General features: G+C 36.0%; 3 protein-coding genes across 3 annotated transcripts; 1 reads left to right on the forward strand and 2 right to left on the reverse strand.

Moving 5' to 3' along the window:
• Positions 1 to 640: 640 nt before the first annotated feature.
• LOC107812147 (protein STRUBBELIG-RECEPTOR FAMILY 6-like) lies at positions 641 to 7,082 on the forward strand. Its single transcript, XM_016637179.2, has 16 exons — positions 641 to 1,464; positions 1,852 to 1,987; positions 2,099 to 2,170; positions 2,263 to 2,328; positions 2,437 to 2,508; positions 2,601 to 2,672; positions 3,028 to 3,099; positions 3,191 to 3,256; positions 3,367 to 3,426; positions 3,512 to 3,825; positions 4,607 to 4,893; positions 5,066 to 5,334; positions 5,701 to 5,833; positions 6,231 to 6,361; positions 6,472 to 6,628; positions 6,742 to 7,082. Exons 1-16 carry the CDS (start codon positions 1,374 to 1,376, stop codon positions 6,847 to 6,849), a joined length of 2,106 nt encoding a protein of 701 aa, XP_016492665.1. The 5' UTR covers positions 641 to 1,373; the 3' UTR covers positions 6,850 to 7,082.
• A 971-nt stretch (positions 7,083 to 8,053) lies between these two features.
• LOC107812149 (26S proteasome regulatory subunit 7 homolog A) lies at positions 8,054 to 16,572 on the reverse strand. Its single transcript, XM_016637180.2, has 10 exons — positions 15,828 to 16,572; positions 14,356 to 14,437; positions 14,137 to 14,228; positions 13,966 to 14,043; positions 12,014 to 12,075; positions 11,099 to 11,243; positions 10,724 to 10,942; positions 10,465 to 10,646; positions 9,772 to 9,947; positions 8,054 to 8,491 (listed from the first exon to the last, which is right to left on the reverse strand). The coding sequence occupies exons 1-10, from the start codon at positions 15,918 to 15,920 to the stop codon at positions 8,334 to 8,336; spliced, it is 1,287 nt and encodes a 428-aa protein (XP_016492666.1). The 5' UTR covers positions 15,921 to 16,572; the 3' UTR covers positions 8,054 to 8,333.
• A 1,037-nt stretch (positions 16,573 to 17,609) lies between these two features.
• On the reverse strand, positions 17,610 to 24,214 carry LOC107812150 (uncharacterized). The gene is made up of 8 exons (XM_016637182.2): positions 23,400 to 24,214; positions 23,219 to 23,283; positions 23,038 to 23,136; positions 22,276 to 22,323; positions 19,748 to 19,817; positions 19,505 to 19,576; positions 18,973 to 19,101; positions 17,610 to 18,318 (listed from the first exon to the last, which is right to left on the reverse strand). Exons 1-8 carry the CDS (start codon positions 23,595 to 23,597, stop codon positions 18,175 to 18,177), a joined length of 825 nt encoding a protein of 274 aa, XP_016492668.1. The 5' UTR covers positions 23,598 to 24,214; the 3' UTR covers positions 17,610 to 18,174.
• Between the last annotated feature and the right edge of the window lie 1,830 nt (positions 24,215 to 26,044).

The raw sequence follows: 26,044 nt of genomic DNA on the forward strand, positions 1-26,044 counted from the left end.
ATAAGCTAAAAATTTATAAGTTTGGGGTGACCAGCTTATAACTTTTGACTTATAAGCACTTAGCTTATAAGCACTTTTAACTTTACCAAACGCGTAGATAAGCCGAAAAGTGCTCATAAACTAGTTTAACCAGCTTATAAGCTTAGCCAAACAATCTCTTAATTCCTGGTCACTGCGTCCATTATTCTCCAAATGCAAAAACCAATTCCAACATGGAGTGACCGAGGCTGTAATTTTCTTGCACAAATTAAGGCAAGTTAGGACAAAAATAGCAACATGAAGAGTTATGGCCTATGGGTCTAAGTTGTTTTCTACTCACCTAGCCCAGCAATTGAAAGTCATTTACTACCACAGTTGGATGCAATAAAAAAAAAAATTGAAATTTGTGGTCTAAAATTCGTGTGGATAAAATAAAAAATTTAAAGTTAAATTATTTTCAAAATGAAGTATAACATTTTTTTGGGACATACTAAAAAAGAAATATTAGATACGAGAACACTAATTAATCTTTACGAAGAGATTTACATGTAATTACCTAATAAATAATCTCGTTCTAAATACTCTTTGGTCCTTCTTCCCCTGTTTTTCACCAATCTTTGGTCTTTCTTCTGAAGATCTATCAGTAGTGGGCATTTGACAATGATTAATTAAGGATTGACCGCATGTTCACAGAATTTAAATACTGAGTCAGGTTAAAGATTTTGTAGTTTTACAATTCACAGTCCCCAAATAAACCCGGACCCCATTTTTGGGGCAACCCGGTACCCGTAAGTCTCTCTCTCCCTCACATTTCCTCGTTCCTCTTTTAGCTACCATTCCCTTCCCTTCCCTTAATTCCCCTCTGCACCAACTTTACCATGCAATCGTGCATGCAACTTTATCAACGTTAACCTATGTCAATTTGCTTTCACATTATATTTCCAGTTCCATAACGTTGGAATTATTTCCTATTCAAGCAATATATGTAAATCTACAGTCAGTTTTACTGACGATAGTGATATTTCTTTCTACCTGCATATCGATATTCAGTCATATAATGCAGAATAATATATTATATATGGGGTCTCCAGCAGCATATATATCTTCATTCCTTCGTGATATACCAAATATGTGAAATAAAGAAACTTACCAAGGGATGGTCAAGCAGATCGTATATTTCTTTTGGGATGGCCCCTTTTCCTCCCTCACGATATTCCTTTTGTTTTTTTAATTCCCTCTCTATATAATTCTTTTTCTTTATCAAGAGGATCACTCTATATCATTTTCCATTTTTCACAATAAAAAGTTAAGCTTTGACAAATTAAAGCCTTCTCGCGTATTCCCGAGCTGGCACTTCGGTTTCGTGTTGGTGGTGGTTCGGAGAAGGGGACAGGATGAGCTTGGTGGTGATCCAAGTGGTAATGGTGGCTCTTCTCTTCGTAAGTAATCACAGCTTCGCCAATGCCGGCACGGATCCATCTGACGGTCAGCTTCAAATCCTGGCTCTACCTCTGCTTGAAATGAATAAATTAAATTACTGAATTGATATATTCATCGGACTGATTGATTAGGACAGAACAAACTTAGCTTCTTTTTTTTTTTTTTTGTGGAAATTCTGTAAGAAAGAATTTTGTTTGGTTCGAACTGTTAGTTGAATTATTTCTTGATTTCAATCACTCAACCAAGAAAACTTATGATCCAAAACAAACCATAGATATTCATATAGTTATAAATGATCATTTCATTAAGAAGTTTAAAGTTAAATTATTTCTACTATATTTTTTAATATTTTGTTTAATAAAGCTGAATTATCTAGCTGATTTTCACTGAAATGTCAAAAGAGCTCACAGAATGGCCAACATTAATTTTCAGCTTCTGCCCTGAGAGTAATGTATAGCTCCCTAAATTCACCGGCGCAGCTTACAAAGTGGAACTCATCTGACGGTAGTGATCCTTGTGGAGAGTCCTGGAAAGGCATTACTTGCTACGGCAATAGAGTTAATGAAATGTACTATGGTTCTCTTCAGTACCCATATATACCTATCATTTTTTCAATATGCACGTTATAATTTCAACTTCGAAATTGCTAATGTTTAGTTTTCATTTCATTTTCCTTCAGCCATTTATCCGGTCTAGGACTCTCTGGATCAATGGGATACCAATTAACTAGTCTGACATCTGTGATCAACTTGTAAGATTAATACCCTTCAAATTATTTCCTTCCTTCTTTGATTTGTATTTAAGTCCTAGAAATTGTAATATTTGGGGTACTTTAATTTGCAGTGACATAAGCAACAATAATCTGGGAAACCAGATACCTTATCAGCTTCCTCCAAATGTGCAGAAACTGTAAATGGAATTTAGTTTTCTGTCCTTAATTCCAGGCTCTAGTCCTTTTCTTCTTTTTTTTGAATTTACTATACATACATCATTCTGACCAGTTGCCTCGTAACACAGTAACCTTGCTGGTAATGGTTTTACTGGCGGCTTACCTTATTCGATTTCACAAATGGCTTCCCTTCAATACTTGTAAGTGAAAATTTTAAATTAAACTCATCTATATAGGTGACCATTAGGCTCATTGTTCTAATTTTCTCTCCAATTGTTGTGTCTGGTTGTAGAAATGTGAGCCATAATCAAATTCAAGGAGAACTGAATGACATGTTTGGATCACTTTCTTCTCTCAATACATTGTAAGGCCTTCTCTTCATTTCTCCCCTTTCTTATATACATTGAAATTACCCTGTTACGATTGAGAAGTTCAACGTATAATGTGCTATTCTTGATAGATATGTAGACTATCCCTTCAGTTTATTACGCGAACTGTTGCCACCAAGTGTAAAGGGTCCAAAGATGCCTAGTTGTTTGTCGCCATATTAATGATGAGAATGGGTTTGATCCTTGACCTGATGCATTGAAAATTTAGGTCCTCAAAGTATCATCAACATAAATCAGTCTTTGACATGTATCTTTTGTTTTTTCTTGGTTGATTACATTTATGCTTTGTCCATTGTTTCTTACTTTTGGTTGTTTACATTTATGCTTCAGGGATATCTCTTTCAATTCAATGACCGGTAAACTTCCTCAAAGCTTCCAGTCACTGACTAGTATGAAGAAAATGTAAGACCGGTATCTTCTGGTTCATTATTGTACTGTATTGGTTGAGTACACCGTCCTTCAAATATTGAAGTTCTAGTATTATGTTGTGCAGCTACCTGCAGAACAACCAGTATACAGGAAATATTGATGTCCTCGCCAATCTTCCTCTTGACAATCTGTGAGTTATGCACATCTTTGTGTGTGTAAATGTTATCCCTGATGTCAAATGTTTCATTTCCAGGCTTTCAGCAATTTATTGTTTGTCATGTTGATTCCTTTATGCTTTAGGAATCTTGAAAACAATCAGTTTACTGGCGCGATACCTGAGAAGTTAAGAGGGATATTGCAGTGAGTTCTTCAGTACTTTGTAAATTATTGTTCATCATTGATAAACAATAACTTTATAATTCAATTCATTGTGATACAATTGTAGAAGATCTAACAGTAACACGGGAAGCTCAGGGCCAGCGCCTCCATCTCCACCTGGCACATCCCCTGCGAATAGGTCCAGTAATCGAAGTCACAAATCCGGAGGCAATGGCAGCCCTTTCACTGGTGGCGGTAGCAGTGATAGAGATGAGAAATCTGGTATAAGTGGTGGAGGCGTTGCAGGCATTGTCATATCAGTTTCAGTGGTTGGAGCAGTTGCAGTTATCTTTAGTATCAAGAAAAGACATAGAAAGTCGTCTACAGACATAGAAAAACTTGACGTTCAGCCAATTGCTCTTCATCCACAAGAAGAACGAGGTATATAATTTTGTGACTACTGTTTTCTTTTCTTTTTGGTCATTGATAAACATATTTGGTCAACTTGATTGTTACTTTCTTCAAAAATCATACCAATATTTAGTCCACATGTTATAAATCTAGATGGTTTTGTGAAATAGGGCATTTAAATATTATGCTTTACTGTAGCCTTTAATTGGTTAATAAACTATTAATGTAGCATTGCAAGGGATTTTCACTAATACAGAGGAGAAATAACTAAGAAGGAACAAGCTTTACCATCATAAATAACAACTTGATGAACTAAGAAAGGTCCTATCTACAAAAGAGACAAGTTTCAGGCTTAAAGCTGCAAAGACCTAGTGTTAGAAATTCAGCAGGTTTTGAGTTACCTGGTGCTTATGGTGGATAGGATCCTTCCTGTCCATGTTAGCTTATTTGAATATAGAGCACAATCTATTGCGGTACATCAGTAGAATAAGATAAATTTGTTTTGGCAAGTTAGAAAATCAGCACCCATATAAGCACAAGATCTTTCAGAAATGTAATTGCCTTACAAGAGCACTCATAACTCAGGATGCAAGTTCCAGAAAAGGGAATGATCAATTCTCTTTCCCTTATGGAACTTCATTTGCAACTTGGTGATTCATACTTCTTAGGCCTTATCTCAATTTCCTTAAATTATGTATTGTCATGTGATCAGAATTCTGGCTTGCTTTTGCCCCTTTTACGTATATTCATTTCAGTTTTGTGTTAGCTTTTGAACCTGAATTTTGTATTCATCACCTATTTTTTGCTGCAGAGAGGAAACTTAGCCAAAATTCCTCCACAACAAGCATGAAAGCTGTTGAAACTCCCACCTCGGCGACTCTAAGACCTCCACCAATCAATCCTCATAAATCCTTTAATGGAGATACTATTTCAGCAAAACCCATTGTTCCTCAGAATGAAACTCATACAGATCAAATGAATGTTTTGCAATATTCATTTGCAGACCTACAGATGGCTACTGATCGCTTCAGTGATGAAAACCTTATTGGCGAGGGATCCATTGGGAGTGTATATCAGGCTCACTTTGATAATGGCGAAGTAAGATCTCTTTCTTGAGAATATCTATAAAAGGAAAAAGAAAATCATTCTTATGAATTTGGATTCTGCATGATGAAATCTTTTCACTATTTCAAGTTGCAGCTACCATTCTCTATGCTCATATAAGTGATCCAATTCTTTTAAGTTCCTAATATTATTTGAAATGATGTAGGTTCTGACTGTCAAGAAAATTAATTCAACTGAGCTCCGGAATCCTGAAGATTTTCTCAACCAGGTTTCTGACATATCCCGGATGCATCATCCAAATGTGACTGAACTGATTGGTTATTGTTCAGAACACGGGCAGTACCTGCTGATTTATGAATTCTACAGAACTGGTTCTCTGCATGATTTCCTGCATCGGATGGATGAAGAAGACGGCACACGACTAACATGGGATAGCAGACTCAAGATTGCACTTGGCACAGCAAGAGCACTAGAGTGAGTTTCATAATCTACAAATTTACTTTCATCGGGTATCGCATAACATTAATGCAGCTTGGAGCAAATTTTTGGAGGAGAAACATATTAACATCATGAAAGTAAATCGACCACTTAGTCTTGAGTTGGAATTGTGATGATTACCAATAGATTTAGTTGTCTCTCATTTGGAAATCAAACTTACAAGTTTGAACTGGAAATATCAATGAATATAGAGGTTTTGAAGTTCTAGAACACAAAACTTGCTCATTTTCAATCAAAAAGCTAATCAGAGTTTCGCGATGAATTTTCTATCTGTCGTTGCGACTTCTTCAATTTTATGAGCATGTTTTTTCACTAGCTAATTAATTTAAGCATCCTTTGCAGGTATCAACACGAAGCTTGTTCGCCATCTTTAGTTCACAAAAATGTCAAATCTGAAAATATTTTACTTGATACTGATCTGAATCCTCATCTATCAGACAGTGGGTTGGCAAACCTTATTGCTGATACAGATCAGGTAACATTTTGTGTTGTGCTTTACTGTGAAGTGTTCTTTGGGATATTTTTGTGAAATATTCTCATGCATAATTCAGTTTCAAGTTGTCAAAGGAGAATATATTTGGGAGTCAACTTAATCGTTTTATATGAATGTCATGCTGAAGAGTAAAGGGATAATAATCAATCACCGAAAACTGGTTAAAGGTCATTTGTTTTAGAGGAAACCTTACTATGTTATAGAGAGTTTTACGTATTGCATCTATTAACAGCAACCATTTCGTTTATTTTCGATCATGATAGATTGAATCAACCATTTCGTTCACATAAGTAGAGTAAAATCGTGTGTGTGGAAATCAGCTACACATCAGTATCTTCTAAATGGTTTCGACTTGGACTTCTTTCTTTTTTCCCTACAGGGATTAAATACAGAGTCAGGATATGGCGCACCTGAGGCTGCTATATCTGGAAAGTGTAGCACGAAGAGCGATGTGTACAGCTTTGGAGTGGTTATGTTGGAACTTTTTTCTGGACGAAAACCTTTTGACTGGTAAAGTTATTTAAGCACATATGATTTCCAATCCAAATCTGTTGAAGACAAAGAATAAGAGAATTTAGAGGGATTTTTTTGAAATAATGCGTTTGCTCTTCTGTACTCAGCTCACGACCAAGATCTGAACAGTCTTTAGTTAGATGGGCAACACCTCAGCTCCATGATATTGATGCACTGGAAAAGATGGTCGATCCGGCGCTTGTTGGACTCTATTCTGTTAAATCTCTGTCACGGTTTGCTGATGTTATTGCTCTCTGTGTCCAGGTTTGAGACTAAGTCAAAATGATAAATCCGCTATATATAGCATGTATTTTTCAAGAATGTAGCTTCTTAAATCGCCTGTCTTATCTCAATGGTAATTATCTATGTTGTGCCAGCCCGAGCCAGAGTTCCGGCCACCTATGTCAGAAGTGGTTCAAGCATTGGTTCGGCTAGTGCAACGAGCAAACCTGAGCAAGAGGTTACACGGTATTGATCAGGACTGAGGAGACGAAAGAGCTGTTCAAAAGTAAGAAACTCAGTTCCAAGCAATATTGACTCACTCTGTTGACTATTCCAGCTAATATTTTCCCCTAAATTCTTTGCTGTTTATGGGAGATTACCTGATGCTGATCAGTCCAGCAAGTTGCAATGTTTTCGATTAATACCAGATTCTGACATTCCTAAATTATCTTGACTTATGAGAGAACCTTATTAACACATACATTATTGGACTTTATACTGGCTTTGGTACTTTGCTCCACAATATTGTTAGCGGCAAGTTAATTGACATCTGACAGATAAATGTGCAACTCAGAAACCTGAAAATTTTCCATCTTAACTGAAACTGAAATACACGGTTGAAGGTGCCACTCTTCGGAAGAAATAACAAACCTGAAAATTTCATGTTAGATCAAAAACAGTATATGAAACGGAAACTGGGCAAAACACAATTTAGGTGATCACTATGTTGCATCCAAGGCTTGATTGTACTTCAATGATGAGCCACGGACAATGTGACATACCTCTAGATACACAGGTACTTGTTCGCTCTAACACGGACCAAAAATTTGTAAAATTTTATTTCGAGCGATAGTTCGCAGATATAAATGTTCCCGTTTCTGTAATATGCTGATGAAGGTCTGTGTTCCTATTTTAGTGTTACTGCAGTTTCATCAGGAAAACGAAGGACAAATAGTTCTTTCAAATAGGAATTTTGTAGTGTATAGAAATCCAATTTATCATTTGGTAAAGAGATAGCAATTTGATTCAGCGCATAGCGTCAGTACAGGATGTAGCAAGTAGGTTATTGGCGAGTAAGTTATGGTGGAAATCAGAATTATATATATATATATATATATATATATATATATATATATATATATATATATATATATTATCTCTCTTAATGAAGAATGTGGATAATAAGTTTCGGTTTAGAAGGTGCACTTGAGTCTTGAACGAGCACCTGCGAAAATATAGTGTTGCTAGCACAAAGTCTGAACCCAAGCAGAAGATAGTATTCGACAAATTAGGACATAAAAATGCTTAATGCTAGTACGATAATAACAGCTCTAATTTGCCATTAAGATAACTACCTTGACTAGTGGAAGAACTGACAGCAGAAGTAAACATCATCCAACACACACACACACACACACACACACCCACACCCCATGGGTATAAAATTAAGATAAGTGAAAGGGAAGCTATCAGAAATTACAGTTTCTTAGATTTAACTCGAAACACCAAATCACCATGCATTACAGAGCACAAATTGGTCCGGTGTTTTTGTTGGCAACAAACAGAAGCATCCAGAGATTAATAAGAAGGTACAAAGTCTAATGGATAACTGGATGGTGAAACTGAGTAAACAGCATAATTCTCATATCGAGTACACAGGATAAACTAAATATCAAACAGCAATGTCAGCCCATTCCTGCCAATGCTCCATTGTTTCTCCAAGGAGGCCAAAAAGAGAGTAGTGCAATCAATTGTAGACCATGTACTTCGGTGTTGCACTGAATTTCTGATATCCTTTAATGACTTTATTGACGGCATCTAAGAAGTCTTTCTCTGTAACAGTTTTCCTCCTCGCTCGAATAGCATACATTCCAGCCTCCGTGCACACACTTCTTATGTCAGCTCCTGGAAGGAATCAGTGAAAAAGTCAAAACTGTACCCGTAACTGTCTGATATTCGTACATCTGATAACTACACATTGAACTTATCACTTCTCTTTTATGTGAAAGCAAACCTTCTCTAGTATATCAACCATAACTCTATGAAAGTCTATAAATATCCATATACTCATTACATAAACATCCATCAGCCACAACCACATTCCTCATATTGTTGAAAGCCATAAAGTTAGCAAAAGCAGCTAACTTATTTGCCAAATTCACCTTCAAATACATCAAATTTAATTATATATCAACCTCTTCCAGCTTCTCCTCCTGGTGCTGCTATCTTTGCTTTGGCTTTAACTGGTTGATGGACAAGCTCACAGAGATCTCAATCTGCAAGTACTCACCCTAGATTTCCTATTGGCATAACACCATCCAACATCATGGGTACCAATAATCTAAAGTTTTCTACAAAATTAGATATTTAAACCCCTATTATTTATGTAAACGATATTTGGTGTCTCAATACACAATAATTCACTGGAATAGAACAGCTCAAGTTTATTTAATAGACTGCTACAGAACATTTCGAATTTAAATTTTAAAATCTATTGAGAAACAAAAGAAGCGATCATATAACATAAGAGAATTTGGATTCAAAATGTAACCAGAAAATATTGGGAATTGGGATCAGTGGAATGAGTGTGGCTCTGATGTTGTACTTAGCAGAAGATACAACCTCATAATCATATATTCAAGCAACTCCTGATGTAAACTACCAAAGGACTATATTCCCTTGCGCTCATATCGACTAGGCACAATAAATAAGATGAAAGGTTCGATCTGTACATAATGCAATGTTTCACAAGGAATGTTGGCAAGTAAGTTTCTATTTATTCAAGAATAGGGAAACAAGCAAAGTTACACTCAAAATGTTTGACACCTAAAATTTAAATTATGATTTGCGTCTATGATGGTAGTAGCAAACAGAATCCAAAAGTTGTAGAACTAGGTTTGATAAAGAAATTCAAATTCTTAGAGCTTGTGAAATTATGTAGACTTAACTAATTGCCAAAATGTAACATTTTGAGTAACTCTTAAAATTAAGAGAAAAATAGTGAGTTAAGATGTGGTAGAAGTCCCCCTTCTAGAAGCAGACTAGGGGGGGGGGGGGAGAGCTTTTTAATTGAACACAGTGCACAAGTTAGATACTTAAGATGCTACACTAAGGTTTAATATGCAACTCATGGTGCAACGTACGCAAGATTTTTTTTTTATAAGTCAAGGTATATGAGGGGTTACCAGTAGAGTTTGGGCAGAGACGTGCCAAAAGTTCAAATCGAATATCCCGCTCACAGTTCATTGTCCGCGTATGAATCTTAAATATCTGGGTCCTGCTCTCCAGATCAGGCAGACCAAACTCAACTTTGCGATCCAAACGTCCAGGACGTAGCAATGCTGGATCAAGAGTATCAGGCCTGCAAAAAAAAAGGAAAAACAAAATGGAGTTACTATTTGAGCAAGAGGATAAGATAATAAACTGCAAATCAGCAGTTAGATACCAAATATCAATAAACTAATAATATTATTTCTTTTGTTACCACAAATCAACTTCATACCAACGGAAACAATTGAGACTCGAAAGAGCATAGGAGAAATCCCCTGAGCAAGAGGAGTATAATCAAATGCTATACCAAACAGCCAAAAGTAGCAAGAAATAATTTATATGTTTCAGTCAGATGTGGCCTTTTGCTAGGAAAGGACACAAAGGTAACATCAAGATACACATCGAAATGTATGCTATTGATGTCAAAGTCCTACTAGATAAGCAAATAAAAGCAGTAGACAGGCTAAAGAGAAAGCCATGGATATAACACCCACTCTGCGTCACTCATTTATCAAAAGCTGCAATAAATCACCCAAAGTTGTTTCAGCACCTGCAACCCCCAAGAGAGACTACTGGAACAAAAGTTAAAACATAGAGGAAATATTAACCTATTGGTCGCCATGAGAACTTTAATATTCCCACGGGCATCAAATCCATCCAGTTGGTTCACAATTTCAAGCATGGTACGCTGAACCTCATTGTCTCCGCCTACACCATCATCAAATCTTGCACCTCCAATGGCGTCTACTTCATCGAAAAAGACAATGCATGCCTTCTTAGAGCGTGCCATCTGCCTTACCAAAAAAGTGGTCAGCAATTGAAACTACGAAAACTTGCTAAAAAGTTGCCAACAAGGTTACATCTAACCTGGAAAAGTTCACGAACCATCCTAGCTCCCTCACCAACATACTTCTGAACAAGCTCACTACCAATAACACGAATAAAGCAAGCATCTGTTCGATTTGCCACTGCTCTAGCAAGCAGTGTTTTCCCAGTACCGGGAGGACCGTAACAGAGAACACCCTTTGGGGGGTCAATCCCAAGTTTCACAAACTTTTCAGGATGAAGCATGGGCAACTCAACAACCTGCAAGTTAAAAGCAGAATTTCATCAAGCAGTCCGAAAGACAAATCTAGTTTGCAAATGTCAAAAAGATACAATGCAAGGATGTTAAGCAGACAAGGTCAGAGTCGGACATATACCAAATAATACCAAAACAGAAGAATATACAATCATGAGTACCTCTCTCATCTTTTCAATTTGTTCCTTGCATCCACCAACATCATTATATGTTACATCAGGCTTTTCCTCAACTGTCATCATGGTAACACTAGGATCAATTTTGGGAGGCAATGGAATCTGAATCTGATATTTATTCCTATCAACCCTGCAACGATAACAATATGGTCATACGGAGGTTCAAACGGACTCTGACAAGATTCAGTAAAGCAGCAGGTGTGGCTAGTTCGTTATTCTTACATACACAGCTAGATTTTCCCACTAAATCCTCATTCCACCTATAAAGCGCGAGAATGCCTAGCACTAGGTATCTCTAATATGAAAAGAAAGCTAAGCAATTTAAATACATTCCACAAGGAATTAACAGCTAATACGGTCATAAGACTCAAATGCCAAGCTTCACAATAAGCAAAGGTCACATTCTGTTAGATTACATGAATCCACCAATTAAATAAGATAGTAAGCTGCAAATGCTTCTTCAGCCATTTATCAAGGAGATGAGTATTGTGACTAAGTGGACCAACCAGTGTGGAAAATGAGCTGTCAAATGTTGCACAAGGTCCAGTTTATCATCCCCATATAGAGCAATCAATTAATTAGTTTCTGTGAATCCTTAATAGTTCTAGGTAAGATCACTACTAACATTCTGAAGGATCCTGATGTTGCAATAGCCCTCTTCCTTTGACAAACCACTCTTGGGGCAATATGACATAGGACTCTTATTATGTCAAATGCAATTACGAGAAAACAATACATCATAACTTCTTTTATTTAAAAAAAAACAACTTCAGGAAGAAAAAAAATCTATTTGGGTTGTGTACATATTCTATCGAGAGAGAGAGAGAGAGAGAGAGAGAGAGAGAGAGAGAGAGAGAGAGAGAGAGAGAGAGAGTCACAGAGAAGGAGAAAAAAGAATACCCGACTCGCATGCCTTCTTCTATATCTGTTGGTGAAACTTTGTCCCCTAATCCAACAACAAACTGCAGGTATAAAATGAGCATAGTCAAACAAGGTGTTCAAGATCCTCATTCCATTAAAGACTGAATCCAACAAACAATGTTGCACAAACTTCCGTGATGTCTATAAACATAAAATCATAGATCCAACCCCAAAGAAGAAGAGTAAAACCCTTCAGACTGAAGACATAATAACATGGAAATCGTCATGTTTATATGCTCAGTATATTTTCTTAGAAGATAGAGAGGGGAAAAGGTTGGCATCAAGGCAGACGGAATATTTGTGAATGGGTGGGAGATTGACACTGATCAATAGTGTACTAGACAGCATTCTGACTTACTACATGGCACTATTTCCAATTCCTAACAAGGTTCTGAAACGGCTGGATAAGATCAGGAGGCACTTCCTATGGGAGGGTAACAGCAAGGATCACAAGTTTCACCTGATATAATGGGCTAATGTTGTGCTGCCAAAGCACCTGGGAGGACTGGGCATAAAAGACTTGGCTCTACACAAAAAAATGCTTACTCATGAAATGGTAATGGAGATACACACTGGAGGAGCAAACCCTACGGAAGAAAGTAATCAAGGCAAAACATGGAGTCCAAAATCATCGGTGCTCCAAGTTGTCTAGATCCCCACATGGTGTTGGCCTATGTAAGAGCATATACAAACTTAAAGAAGAATTCTTTCAAAACACCCAGCTTACAGCAGGCAATGGTATGCATATCAGGTTTTGGAAGGATAGATGGCTGACAACACTATCCAGATCGAGGGATTCCCAAGCCTCTTTCAGATAGCATGTGAGTCTACCTCCTCCATCTCTCAGAATTGGGAACAACACTTGGCGGCATGCAATTCTGAAGGAACCTACAAGAATGGGAAATTGAAGAAGTGACCAACCTACTTTCCAGACTAGAAGGCCACATGATGAATGCCCAGACAGCAGATAAGTTAGCGTGGGGCAGTGCCAAGGATGGTAAATACTCGGTGAAAGCAGGCTATGCAAAGTGCAAACTCATATGCTCCTAATTGATTGATTGAAAACTGCCCATGAAAGCTGGTATGGAAGACTAGGCTCCCAACAAAGATCATATGTTTCAGCTGGACAGCCCTATATCAAGCATGCCTCACACAAGACAATCTCAAGAAAAGAGGCTTCCAGATTGTCAATAGATGCTACATGTACCAACAGAACCTTGAATCTAACAACCATCTATTTTTACATAGTAAAGTTGCTACTGACTTATGGAATATGTTTTTGTCTATTTTTGGTATTAACCGGGTAATGCCACATAGCGCTGAAGAAGCCTTTGAGTGCTGGTGCAACTGGAGAGTTGGTAAGGCCATCAAGCCAATCTAAAAGATGATTCCCGCTAGTATTTTTTGGTGTGTATAGTCAGAAAGGAACAGCAGATGTTTTGAAGGCTTATCAACTGCAAATCATTCCCTCAAGGATAGATGTCTTTTGTATCTTTATAGTTGACACTACCTCACCATAGATTTTCCTGACAACTTTTTGAACTTTGTTAGCTCCCTGGTACTAGAATAGTCTTTTGTAGTTGAGCTAACAATTTATTTTTTTTTGCTTTCATATCTTTTGTATTATTCTGCATCTTCTTGATGCCAGCAACGAAATCACCTTTACTTCATCCAACGAAACCACATTCCTTACAAGTTTAAATTTGAACATACTGATTATCTATATACCTCAGAAAATCAAGCGTAAACCTTCTTATTTCTTGGTAATAAAATCATTCCATATTTTATAGCCAAGATATAGATTCTGATTCTGAACACTTCTCCAGATGAAAATGGTAAACCTGGTTTCGCAAGCACCGTCTTTCTAGGTACCCCCATTCACCAAAGTTAGAACTGGACGCAGTACTATATAGGAAAGACGTGATGCATACCTTTGCAATTTGCTTGACATTTATCACATATTTCGCATCTTCAGTATTGGGGCTAATTATCTTTGTACATCTAGCAACCTGCTCAGAAAAACAAATTCAGTTAAAGCTTTAAAGTACTTGAGTAGTAAAAGAATTACGGATCAGTATTTCCAATTTTCCATAGAACCACACCTGAAGGGGTTGCTCCTCCTGCATCATCTGTTTATCAGAAACCAGATCCCATTGACTTGGTGCAGCTAGCCCAGTGTCAGACTCCTTAATACCTACAGTAAATTAAAGAAGATGTAGTTCATCATAATATGCAACAAAGAAACACAAGGTTTAACAAGGTCAAAAAAGAAGTCCCCATACATAATAAAATACAAAATCAAGAAGAGACATAACACATACCACATAAATCATTTATCTTTTTGGCCATTTCTTTGATTTCCTTTTCAGCTTTCTTTATGCTCGTGGAGTAAGGTCCCAAACCCTGCACAAAGTCATTATGTTATTTAGTACAAAGTTGATATTAATGAACAAACAACCATTGAGCTATCTGGACATTGCAAAAGGAACAAAGAATTTTTTAAGAAAAAGATGAAACTGACTACGAAATTTGCTAAGCTAAAATCATAATGAATCGTCAAAAGTAAACCAAGCCCAAAACTAAGGTAGATAGTATCGTTGCAGCACAATGGTGCCAAATTGTGCAACACTTAACAAGGACAAAACACCACTCAGGAATATGAGTAGAATAATTTACCAAGAAAACAAAAAAAATAAGAGACAAACAAGTAAATTAGTTCCATTTTCCAACGAGTGGCACAATTCACCAAAGGCAGCTTATCCGTGCTTAACAGAAGACCCTCAGTACACTAGAGTGACATAAAGCGGCCAAACTCCCAGAAATTAGCTCAACTGCAAGGGCATCAGCTAGTAAGATACATGGACCTTACAGAGGAGTGGAAGATCTCCAACTAGAAGTACAAAAGTAGATAGCAACAAATAAGGGACAGTGGAAGCCACATTGGCCACCCATATACCGCTGCATCTATCCAACTTCGCAGAAGAATGGACAACTCATAATTGCAGATGTAATTTTACTGGTATATTTCCACCTTCAAACTAGGCACATGGTTAGGTGGAGTTACCATTTCTGGATTTTCATTCCTACAAGTGATTGGAAAGGACTTGAATTTGAGTTTAAATCAATTCTAAGCTGCAAATTACAAAACTGAAGCAGCACAAAAAGAAAAAGAAGAAAGAGTAAATATAAACAATAAAAGTAAAATTATGGACCTCTCGACCATAAAAAATTAGTCTATACCATGAGCAAATCTGGTTGAGAGTCACAAGAGATTTAACAGTTCCATGGCTGCATACTCAATCGAGCACACATACTGCTCAAGGGCTTGTTAAGGCAAAGGCAGCCCAGGATTGAAATTTTCTGATTCCCAACCAACCCCCAACCCCTGTTAATACGCCAAACATAACTTTAGATGTTGTTACTAGGTCTAGTGTTCATCAAACTCTTTTTTTGTTTTCTTTTTGTTTTGTTTTGACAAGGTAAGATTTTATTAGAAAGGTACCAAGATGGTACAGAGTTGCAACAGTCCAACATCTGCCACTAACATAGCAACTACAACTCTCCCTACTCTTCTAACAAGTCCAAGTATAGTGTTCATCAAATTCTTCTAAAAGAGTCCTAACTCTTCTACTGTTCATCAAATTCTAAACCACAGTAACAAAAACAAAAGTATAGCATTCATACAATTTTGCAAAATTCGCGATATTATCTCAATAGTCATCAATGAAGAATTAACTCAAAGAAAACAGGAAAAAATCAAGAATGCAAAAAAATTAGGGTTATAAATGAGTACATAAGTCTTGAGAAGAGCAATATCATCTTCATCAAGTGGGGGAGGGTTCTTCTCGTCCTTGATCTCATCCTCGATATCTGCTGCGGGTGCCATCGATTTCAGATGCGAGTTCGTTCTTCTAACAAAGAGATTTGTATTTTAATTCCCTTTTTCTTGAGAAACAAGCAGTAAAAGGAGGTATCAGCAGAATGAGATCTTCATTTTATGTCAAAATGCAGGGTGCTTTATTGGGCCGGATATATCCGACCGATTCAGCACGAAATAAAAGGCCCAGATCATTCCTAGATTGGACGGGCCACTTTCTTTTTGGGCCCAACTACAACAATAACAACATACCCAGTATTATCTCACACCGTGGAGAGGGTAGTGTGTACGCAGACCTTACACCTACCTTGTGATGATAGAGTGATGATAGAGAGGTTGTTTTCAATAGACCCTCGGCTCCGTAAAGTATAAGAAGCATATTAATGAAAATATAGACAAGAAGGGACAGTACCAAAAAGCCATATAAAAATATGATAAAACAACAAGATTACTGGTGGCCAACAATGAAAGAAAATAACAGAAACCTATTACCAACAGAAAGCGAGACTGCGTGCTCATACTATTGTTATGAACACTCTACACTACCTACTATACTGCCCTAATCCTCGAAGTTGTGCCATGTCCAATGTCTTGCCCAACTGAACATGGTAAAAGAAGGAGAAAATTACATATACTTCCCCTGAAGTTTCAGCTTGAAGTAAACCTCCCTCTTTCAAGTTTTGTGTAACCATTTATGATTGGGGAGTAATATCGGACAAATTTTGAACCATCTGTATTAACTTGTTCTTCTCTGCAAAGCTATGTTCTGTTTTATTAGCTCATGAATTAATTTTACCAACTTCCTTTCACTGCTTTAAGTAAATTTTTACACATTATAAAGGTAAGAAAAGTGAAAAAATAAATAAAACTATTAGTATTGCGAAATAATAAAGTAAAGATAATGTTAAAGAGAATAACAAAATATCTTTTTTCTTGTTTTCTTATATTCATTTTTATTTTATTTTTTGCTTTTGTTTGCTTCTTCATTGTTTAATGTGGGGATATAATTTTGAGAAGAGGCATGGAAGAGTTATGCATCAAATGATTTGAAAACAGAAAATAAGATAGCTTTGTTAAAACTTGTGATACATTCACTTAAACTTTTTCTTGTAGCCAATCATTTATTAAACTACCAATAAGCCTAACATAAAAAATAAATAATAAAAACATAAAAGGAAATAACAAATGTAGCAAAATAAAATGAAGAAAATCCATGGACCGATTCCATCGTCTTCGCCCTGTGTAAATTTGAACCAAAAAGGACAATGTTCACCAAGTTTGGGTGCATTATTTGTCTGTTCTCAAGTTGGACAGTCAATAGTTCGGAAATGTTGACTCATTCATAATATCAGCATTGAAATAAAAAAAGAATAAAAATATAAGAATGTCATCAACGAATATAGCCAATCCACTCTCATCTCATATTCTAATGTGAAGTTTCATATGAATAATTTCAAGCATACAGCCTACCCTTGGTTGCATTGAGTTTATATCTTAAATCAATTGACCAAATACGCGTCAATTCCAAATTAGCATGAGGTGGCCATATAAACCCGATATATCGCATTATATTTGTTTAATTCAAATTTAAGTGCCATTGATTGTCCAAGGCCAAGGGTTTACTCTCAAAAGTTAAAAGTTTGTTCAAGGAAGATTTCTTATGAGACAAGTTTAAAAGATGCTCGAGCATTCAGGTTCTGCAACGACATTGCTTTGGTTTCATGCACATCTGAACGCCGAACATAAACTACCAATCATGGTCAAGCGCCTAAACGCTTTAATAAAGGTTGGTCCATGAAGCTACAATTTTGAAACTAAGCTTCTTAGCAACTGCTAAAACAAAATAAAGAGATACAACTATCGAGTTCACTACACCAAAGCTATAGTTCTAGGAAAATATTATTGCAGGAAGCACAATTGAATCAAGGAAACTTATAGGTAACATGCTTGTTAGTCAGTGGCAACGATGCAGATATCTTGTCATAATGTTGTCATTCTTGCTATGCCAGTTCCAGAGAAGTCAAAAAGTAACAAATGCATAGAGGCAGAGCTAATTGAACCAGCTGAGCACCTTCCCAGCCTCCAGAAAAATACAGGAGAGCAACATTTTGTTGAGTATTCCTGAAGAACTTGCTAAGACTAATATGAAATTTCTTGGTTCCCCATAGCCTCAAGGGTCTAAGAAGTTGCTCCAATCATTCCAATTCTCATAAACTGTTATTTCATTGATATGGAACGAACTGCAGCAATTGGTGTAATTCAGCTATAGTGAATCTTTGTACTTAATAACATCCATTGTGTTCAAGCTAAATCTCTGGCAGATATCAGATATGGTCGGTTCAGTTAGACTATCATTTGCTTCTCCAAATCGAATAAGCTTTTGAAGGTCTTCGGATGGTAGTAATATCTGTGAATACCAGCAAGTGCAAGAGCGCAGTCAATATGCATTTCGCAGGCATTTTTCAAAAGCAGCATAAACAAATGAACGACTCCAACCAATAACTACAAGATGATCCAGCCATGTCATGCTTTACTAACATGGAAGCAAGTATACAATACAAGGATAAATGTTACAGAATAGAAGCAACTCAATAATTAGTAGAAGTAGAAGAAGCAGAGAATGTAAGATCAGGTTTTAGAAGCAAAAGTGTGCATCTCAAAAACTACTACTTTGATAATGCAGAAAATTGATGCATGCATCACCAAGATTCTTTACATCTAAAAAAGGTGTATGATGCAGATTTAAGTATACCATTATATCCTGCAATAGAGTGACTAAAGAAGAACTGCTAAGGAAGCAGAAAACAAAGGAACGCAATAAATTTTTGGTAATTGTCCTAGTTAAGTTCCAAAAAGATGGACAAATTAGAATGTGATGTACATAGGATTAATGATGCATGTAGGACAGCAGAAAACAAAGAAGACAAAAGAAAATTTAATAATTTTTCCAGCTAAGTTCCAAAAACATGGATAAATTAGAATATGTTGCACATAGCCATATTCCCAGTAACACATCGCACTCATTTCAAATTATTCTGCAGAGTATCAAGTGAAATTCTACCCATGGTGGACGACAGCTGTTCGTTCTCTGCAGGTCATCTTTTGTGTTTGTACTCGTGTCTGTTATTCCCTCATCTGACTTCTGGTGATAGGAGCCGTCTGTAACTAATTGAAGAAGTTTTTCACTTCCCTGAAGATCCAAAAAACGTAAAGGTAATTAGCAGCCTAAAAAGCAGGAGCTCTTCAGAAGAGAAAGACAAATTATTGAAGCAACATAGTAAATACAAAAATCAATAACTAGAATGTCTGTAAGCACGCATTAAACTTCAGGGGGCACACATTGAACTTCAAAAAGTAAATGACTTGAAAGAGTGGAAGGAAGGGGAGGAAGTGTACTGGACCGATACAAAAAAAAAGCAGTGCAATGAAATGGAATCACATGATGGATAATTGCGATCCATATATGAGTATGCACGTGCATACATGTCTACTTTTGCCAAAGCAATCTACAAAGAGGAACTATTTACATCTATTCTGCTATGAAAGGTATGTGAATATTCTCTACATTCTAATCAGTTCTAAACATTATTCACCTGAAGAGCTCTCCAGTGAGAGTATGTCCGAAATAAGACCCAAAAGAATGGTATATTAGGCAAGGGTAGCACCTGCATGACATGGAAATAATTGAGAAAAGCAAGAGAATTAGAACACTTCAAATCAAGAGGATCACATCAAAAAGAGGTGCATAGTAAGAAAAAACCTACATCTCGATATGATCAGAAAGAAAACAAAAACTAAAGAAGCGACTTGACATTCCATAAATAGTGTATAAATACCATGAAAACTGATGTCAGCGGAAGCAATATAACTGATCCATATAAATACTTCTTGTGGATGATAGCCCCCCTGGTAGCAAAATCATGCATTAATATGAATATATATTGAAGGAAAGAGTATTTGAATTAAATTTGATTGACAACACCTGAAGTAAAATCCAGAAAGTAGGAAGGCATCATCTTTTTTTTTGGGGTAAAGGAAAGCATCATCGTTAAAATAGCAAATACTCATTCAAGGTTCAGAAAGAGGAGAATTGACTGGGTAACTTGGTCAAGGTTAAAATGATTTTGTTCCATTGTCCCTTGGCATGACTTCAATCAGATACAATTCAATGGTATAGTTTTTTGAAAAAACATATAGTTACTTAAGATATTCATGCCAGTAACACAAGGAAGTTTCTTTTCTGTAAAATAAAACGCATCCTCAAGGATTAGTATCTCAAACAGTGAGGCAATCTTCAGGATCTATTTTAAGCTATTGAATCCAGAGTCAAAAATAATAAGAACAGCTACCCATTTGCAGGCAAGTGGATGAATTTGATGTTCACGTCAGAATCTGAGAAGAATGGAAGTGTAAATGTTTTTGCCTGACCACCACGATTAAGTTCCCAAGTGTGATTTTATGACCATTGAAAGCCCTCGCTTCATTTGGTCTAGTATAGATTATGAATGCAAAATACTCTAATCGTAGTTAGAATATGATCCTCCAAAGCAGAAAAAGCTTTTAAATACCAACCAATCATATTCAGGATTTGAGCCCTTTGGATCAGGAGATTCAAGCATCTGCTTTCCGCTGTGAATATATAGTAGACAATTTGCAGTAGTGCAGAAACCACATAGAAAGAGAGGCGGCTTGCAGGAAAAGGTATGAGGAAATAGAAAAGGCTAAAAGAATTGCTTCTTGTGACCCTCATGCTATAGTGGCTGACTGCATTGCATACACAGGATGGGAAATTTGTTTTAGAAGAAACAGTAATGATTAGGAACTTGCCAGAATATTCCAACTCTTGCAACTATTGGGAAATTTTCAAAGTGCACCCATCAACTCAGACTCTCTCAATTGGTTATCGCAGAAGGATAGGCTATCACCATAAACTCTAGCTACAAATGGCTGGATCAATCTTCCGCCAAAAGTACAAGACTAGAATGCCCTTGGAAACAAACCTGGAGTTCTAAAGCACCCCACAAAGTAAGCATGTTTCTGCTGGACATTTGCACACGAGGCTATTCTGGTACAACATAACCTCCAACAAAGAGGCATGAATTTTTGCAACAAGTGCTACATGTCTGAGAAGGCAGAAGAAGATGCAAATCACCACTTCCTTCACTGTTTGCTTCTCAGCATTTTTGGTGTCACATGGGCAATGCCAAAATCTCTTCTCTTCTGCTGGACATGGAAAGGAGCAGGAAAAGGCAGGAAGAAAATTTGGAAAACCCTACCAGTCAGCATTTGGTGGGTCATTTGGAAAGAAAGGAATCTCAGATGTTTTGAAGGCAAAAGAGAGAACATCACAAGCTACAGGTCAATGTCTTATCTCTCTTAGCCTTTTGGTGCAACATGGAAAATGTATATGGTGTAGATAGCTTCTTAGATTCTCTCAGTTATCTCTCAGGCAAAAGTAGGTAGGAACTGAGTTTTTGAAGGTTCCTGGATATGGAAATTGAATTACTTGCAAGGATCCTGATGTACCCACTGCAATCTTGGTGCTTCTTTTGTTTCTAAAATGCTCACTTATCTAGAAACATTAAGAAAAGAAAAATGATCACAAAAAGAAGATCGGAGCTAAACTGTTAACTTTAGGAGTGGTGGGACAGAAAAAAGAAAGAAACATCTAGGAAGAATTCTCAAAGAATTGAAAAGGAAATAAAATGATGCGGAAGAATATTAGAATATAAAGAAGGAAGATTATATTGAAGTATTATTACAAAGTTAGCGGATCATCATAATGAGGTTTAATTTGACTTCTTGAATTTTGTTAGAGCGGAAAGGAGTAGCATTAGTATTATTAAGTATAAAGTGTGTCAAACAATTGGGAAGGCCCAGAGAGGAAAGAGGATCAGATAAATTGGGATAGAGGGATTAAAATTGTTTTTTTATTAAGTAAAACTGTTTTCTTTTCTAAGTGCAAGATTAAAAAACAGTCAATTTTGTGTTCAAGGATTAAGTCATGATCTTCCGGTTCATTGCTAATTGGCTTGCACTCAAAATTGCCAGAAATCATAAACTGTAGAAATCAATGATAAATCTTCTGTTACACTGATAGAGGCCAGCCAAAACAAGAGTTCCAGAAACAAGAGATAAATGCCCTAGGTTTAGAACATATGATATCCCAAGTAAAAATAGAAGCTTCTTTAGATTGGTGTAAGAGATATCATGAAAGAGGATGCAACATGGATTGAATAGCATAATTACAAGACCTTCTGATAAAGGGAAAATATGAAGGAGCTAGATTTAAACAAACAACAAATGACTCTGTGCAAAGAAGCATAAAAACAGCAACTAAAGAAAGAAGCATTTTATACCCTACCTCGAGGCAATATGGCGTAGCCTCCGTCGAACAAGCCGTCCGTTTAAACTGTGCAGAATGAAAGACATCATTGGAGCAAACAGCTGGATAATATAGAAACTAAAGGTAGAGGTGCTCATGTAATGTGACTTTCCTCCTTTTCGTTTAAGCACGCGTAATCCAAGAGATAAAAGATAAAACATGGTACATAAAATTGAAGAAATTCGAGCAATGCTATGGATAAGAAATGTGAATGATATTGTGAATGTGGATATAAATTTAATCAACTTTTCAAAGTGAAATCAGAGATATCGAAGCCAAACAAATTATCTCCAATTTTATTCAATAAAAGTATATAAAGCCATCTTTCTCCAAATAACTCCCATTCTATAAGGCCATGAAATGACATGATAACTTAGGGATAAGATAGTCTCTGGCCCGTATAATTGATGGAATACTACTACTTTCATTCTCTGCTAGTCAACTCCGACCAATTAAACTTTTATATTTACTTGCTCATGTCAAGCTAAGAAGAGTTACAGTTCTCTTAACAAATTTAAAAAGGAGGTTGAGTCTCGATATCACACTTGTTTAACTTTGAATTCAAGTACCGACACTGTCTTTTTATATACTCATTAATACAAAAAAATAGGATCTACAATTACTCAGGTTTCTCTATGACTCAAAGGAACACTTGCATTACACAGAAAAAATCCTGCACCACACAAATCAAGCTCCAACTCTATAAATTCAAAAAAAAAAAAAGGAGAGAGAGGCACAGACCTTGAGGGATAGGTAATGTCCACATGCGTTACCTCCTTAGGAATGGATTTCAAAAAGATCTCCGAAGGCTTAACACGAGAGAGAAGCCGCAATCCTAGCCTAATATCACCACTTATCTAATTAGTTTCAGTATCTTCGGTTATAGTGCAGTACTTCTTATGGAAGAAAAGCTAGAAATTACCCGTGAAGTTTATTCTTTAAACTTCCTTCCGGCGCTTTTTCCAAATTACTCCAAGCTCTATTCATCTAAACACATTAACAAACATTGCAACCATTTCATCACCTCAACTTAAAATGTAATTTCAACCAAAATACAAGTTTTAAAAAATAAAATAAAATGAAGGCATGAAAAGTACTAGGACCTTATTGGAGGCGAAATCAATGACGAGTTCGAGATTAGCTTTGGAGGAGTCATGAGTAGATTTGGAGATCTTCTTCCAAAGGTCTTTGAATGTAGAAGGAGTATTTGAAGACTGAGCTTCCGATTGTGATGACTCGATCGCTCGGCTGAAGCACCAGTTCCTTCCTCTGATTGGAAACACTACTAACCTAGCTTTCATGATCGATTCAATGCACGATTATCAACAAAGTGAAGAATGAAGATTGTTCAATTGATTATAATGTAAACACGAATGCAAACACCAACGGAATACGCGAGTGACGGAACAAGTCGATTGATAGAGCAGAAAAAACTGGGAAAGTGTAACTGTCTTTTAAGAGAATGAATACAAAAGAGAACCGAGCGCCGAAAGTGAAGCTGAATGAAGGAAGGTGCGGCTCGCGCAGACTGCTCAAACAAGCCACCGTTCCGTACCAGTAACAGGACTCACGAATTTGACGCCGCCCTCGTAGGACGTGTCTTTGAATTTCACCGGATTCACACCTCAGCCCTAGAAACTAAGTAGGCAACAACAACAACAACCCAGTGTACACATACCCTATACTGCTGTTTTCCATAAACTCAAGCCACTTGAGGTTGCTTACCGCTAAAGCATTCCTACCTAATAATAACTTCTAAGTAGGCACTCTTCAAAATACATACTTTAATACTCATTAATTTTGCACTAGAGGTGGCTCAAGTAGTGATAAGTGGTAACTAGTAAGAAAGAGGATAGAAGAGGAAGGGTGGAAATACATCTTTAGAATCCGAAATAGAACATTAGGGAAAACTAATCCCGTTATGGCAAACCAACCAACTAGCTAATAATAACTTCTAAATATTATTTTAATTCCATATTTATACCAAATTAATAAATTTATCCGCTCTTCGCACAATTATAAAAGAAAAAATTAAATTGTAATATAATCTAATTATAAATTTACCCGAGATAGAATAGATTAATTTTTCATGTGTATATATTTCTTTATAAATATATTTTTTCTAATTAGCTCCAAAATATTCCATATCATCAATTTTAAAGCTAATTTTGTTATCCTAAAGAGATAATTATTGTCTGATAGTTGATCATGAACTTCACTAATTACTTAAGCCAAACAATGAGACTTGAAAATATGTCAATAGATCCTCCACTAAGCTTTCTTTAGACAATAAAAAAGAAACAACTAATATTAATTTCATTAAACCCTTAAATAGAAAAATGGCAAGGACGATTGACATTGCATAGATTGCCTCGATTAATTTTTTAACATGAGAAATCTTATATGCATATAGGTGTTAGTGAGTAGTAATACATTCCTTCCCAAACCTATTGTTGCTTTCAAAATTTATTGCACTATTCCTTTTTTTCTTTTCACGAAAAAATTATTAATTAACGCATTCTTTTATTATTATTATTTTGTAATTGAATCTGATTTTTTTTTTATAATTAAGTATAAGATGATTTGGAACTATTCAATTCAATTGATAGAAAGGAAATACAATACCACTAGATTAAATGATTCACAAAATGCATAGTTGTTTCTGTTGAAATAAATTTTTACTTTTCGTAGTAATGCTAGAGGTGCCTTGAAAGAGGGAGAAAAAAGAAACGAAAATTGTTTCTTTTAAGAGAGATGTTACGCCACCTTGTGGTCCATCAGTTATATTTTTAACCATCTATTGATTTCTAGCGATTTTCCGTACATCCTTATCCTATTTCATTAACACATAGTAATGTCTTTTTAAGTTTTCTAAAATTGTAATAAAAATGAATCATTTTCTAACGATGTCGTATTCTCTCACATATACTATTCCTTTATACATTTATTTATTTCTCCTGCATGATAGAAATATTCACCTTTTTCTTTTGCGAAAAATTACCAAAGTAAAAGCTACCAAATACCAAACAACCATTAAAACCATAAATGATAAGATAATTGTACCTTTAGACGGAAAAATTGATCTTGTAAATCGATAAAATCATAAGTAAGAAAGTTTTTAACTTTCTATTCATTCATATGACACAACAACGCACATAAGCACATTATTGCGTTTGTTTATGCATTTACCCGGTACTCTTACATTTTGTGAGGCAATTCATTAATAATTACCCATATCATTGGCATATAATTAGTACTTTCCACCCAAAAAATACCTTAATGTAATAATTTAAAGGAAAAAAGAAAAAACAGAATCAATATACAAGTATAAATTTGTATATATATATATATATATATATATATATATATATATATATATATATATATATATATATATATATATGTGTGTGTGTGTGTGTGTGTGTGTGTAAAATAAAGGCATTAACACAAAACAAAAAACTTGAAATATAAAGTCAGCCACATTGATAGGGTGTCGGAGGTTGATGTTGAGGCAATAAAATTGTTGCTGGCATATTGGCCTTGTAGGATCAATTTTTTTTTTCACACACTCAACTTTTGATTTTGCTACTCTCTACTTTAATTTTCTATTTAGTACTCCAATATTTTTCATACGCACAAAGCAACCAAGTAAAGAAAACTCAAGCAGCAGAAAATGAAAATTGAAGAGGAGAGTAAAAAATACCCAAAAAATAGTAACGGAGGAGGAGAACTTATTTCTTCATCAATA

Source organism: Nicotiana tabacum, chromosome 22 (assembly GCF_000715075.1).
Source record: "Nicotiana tabacum cultivar K326 chromosome 22, ASM71507v2, whole genome shotgun sequence".
NCBI classification, from domain to species: Eukaryota; Viridiplantae; Streptophyta; class Magnoliopsida; order Solanales; family Solanaceae; genus Nicotiana; species Nicotiana tabacum.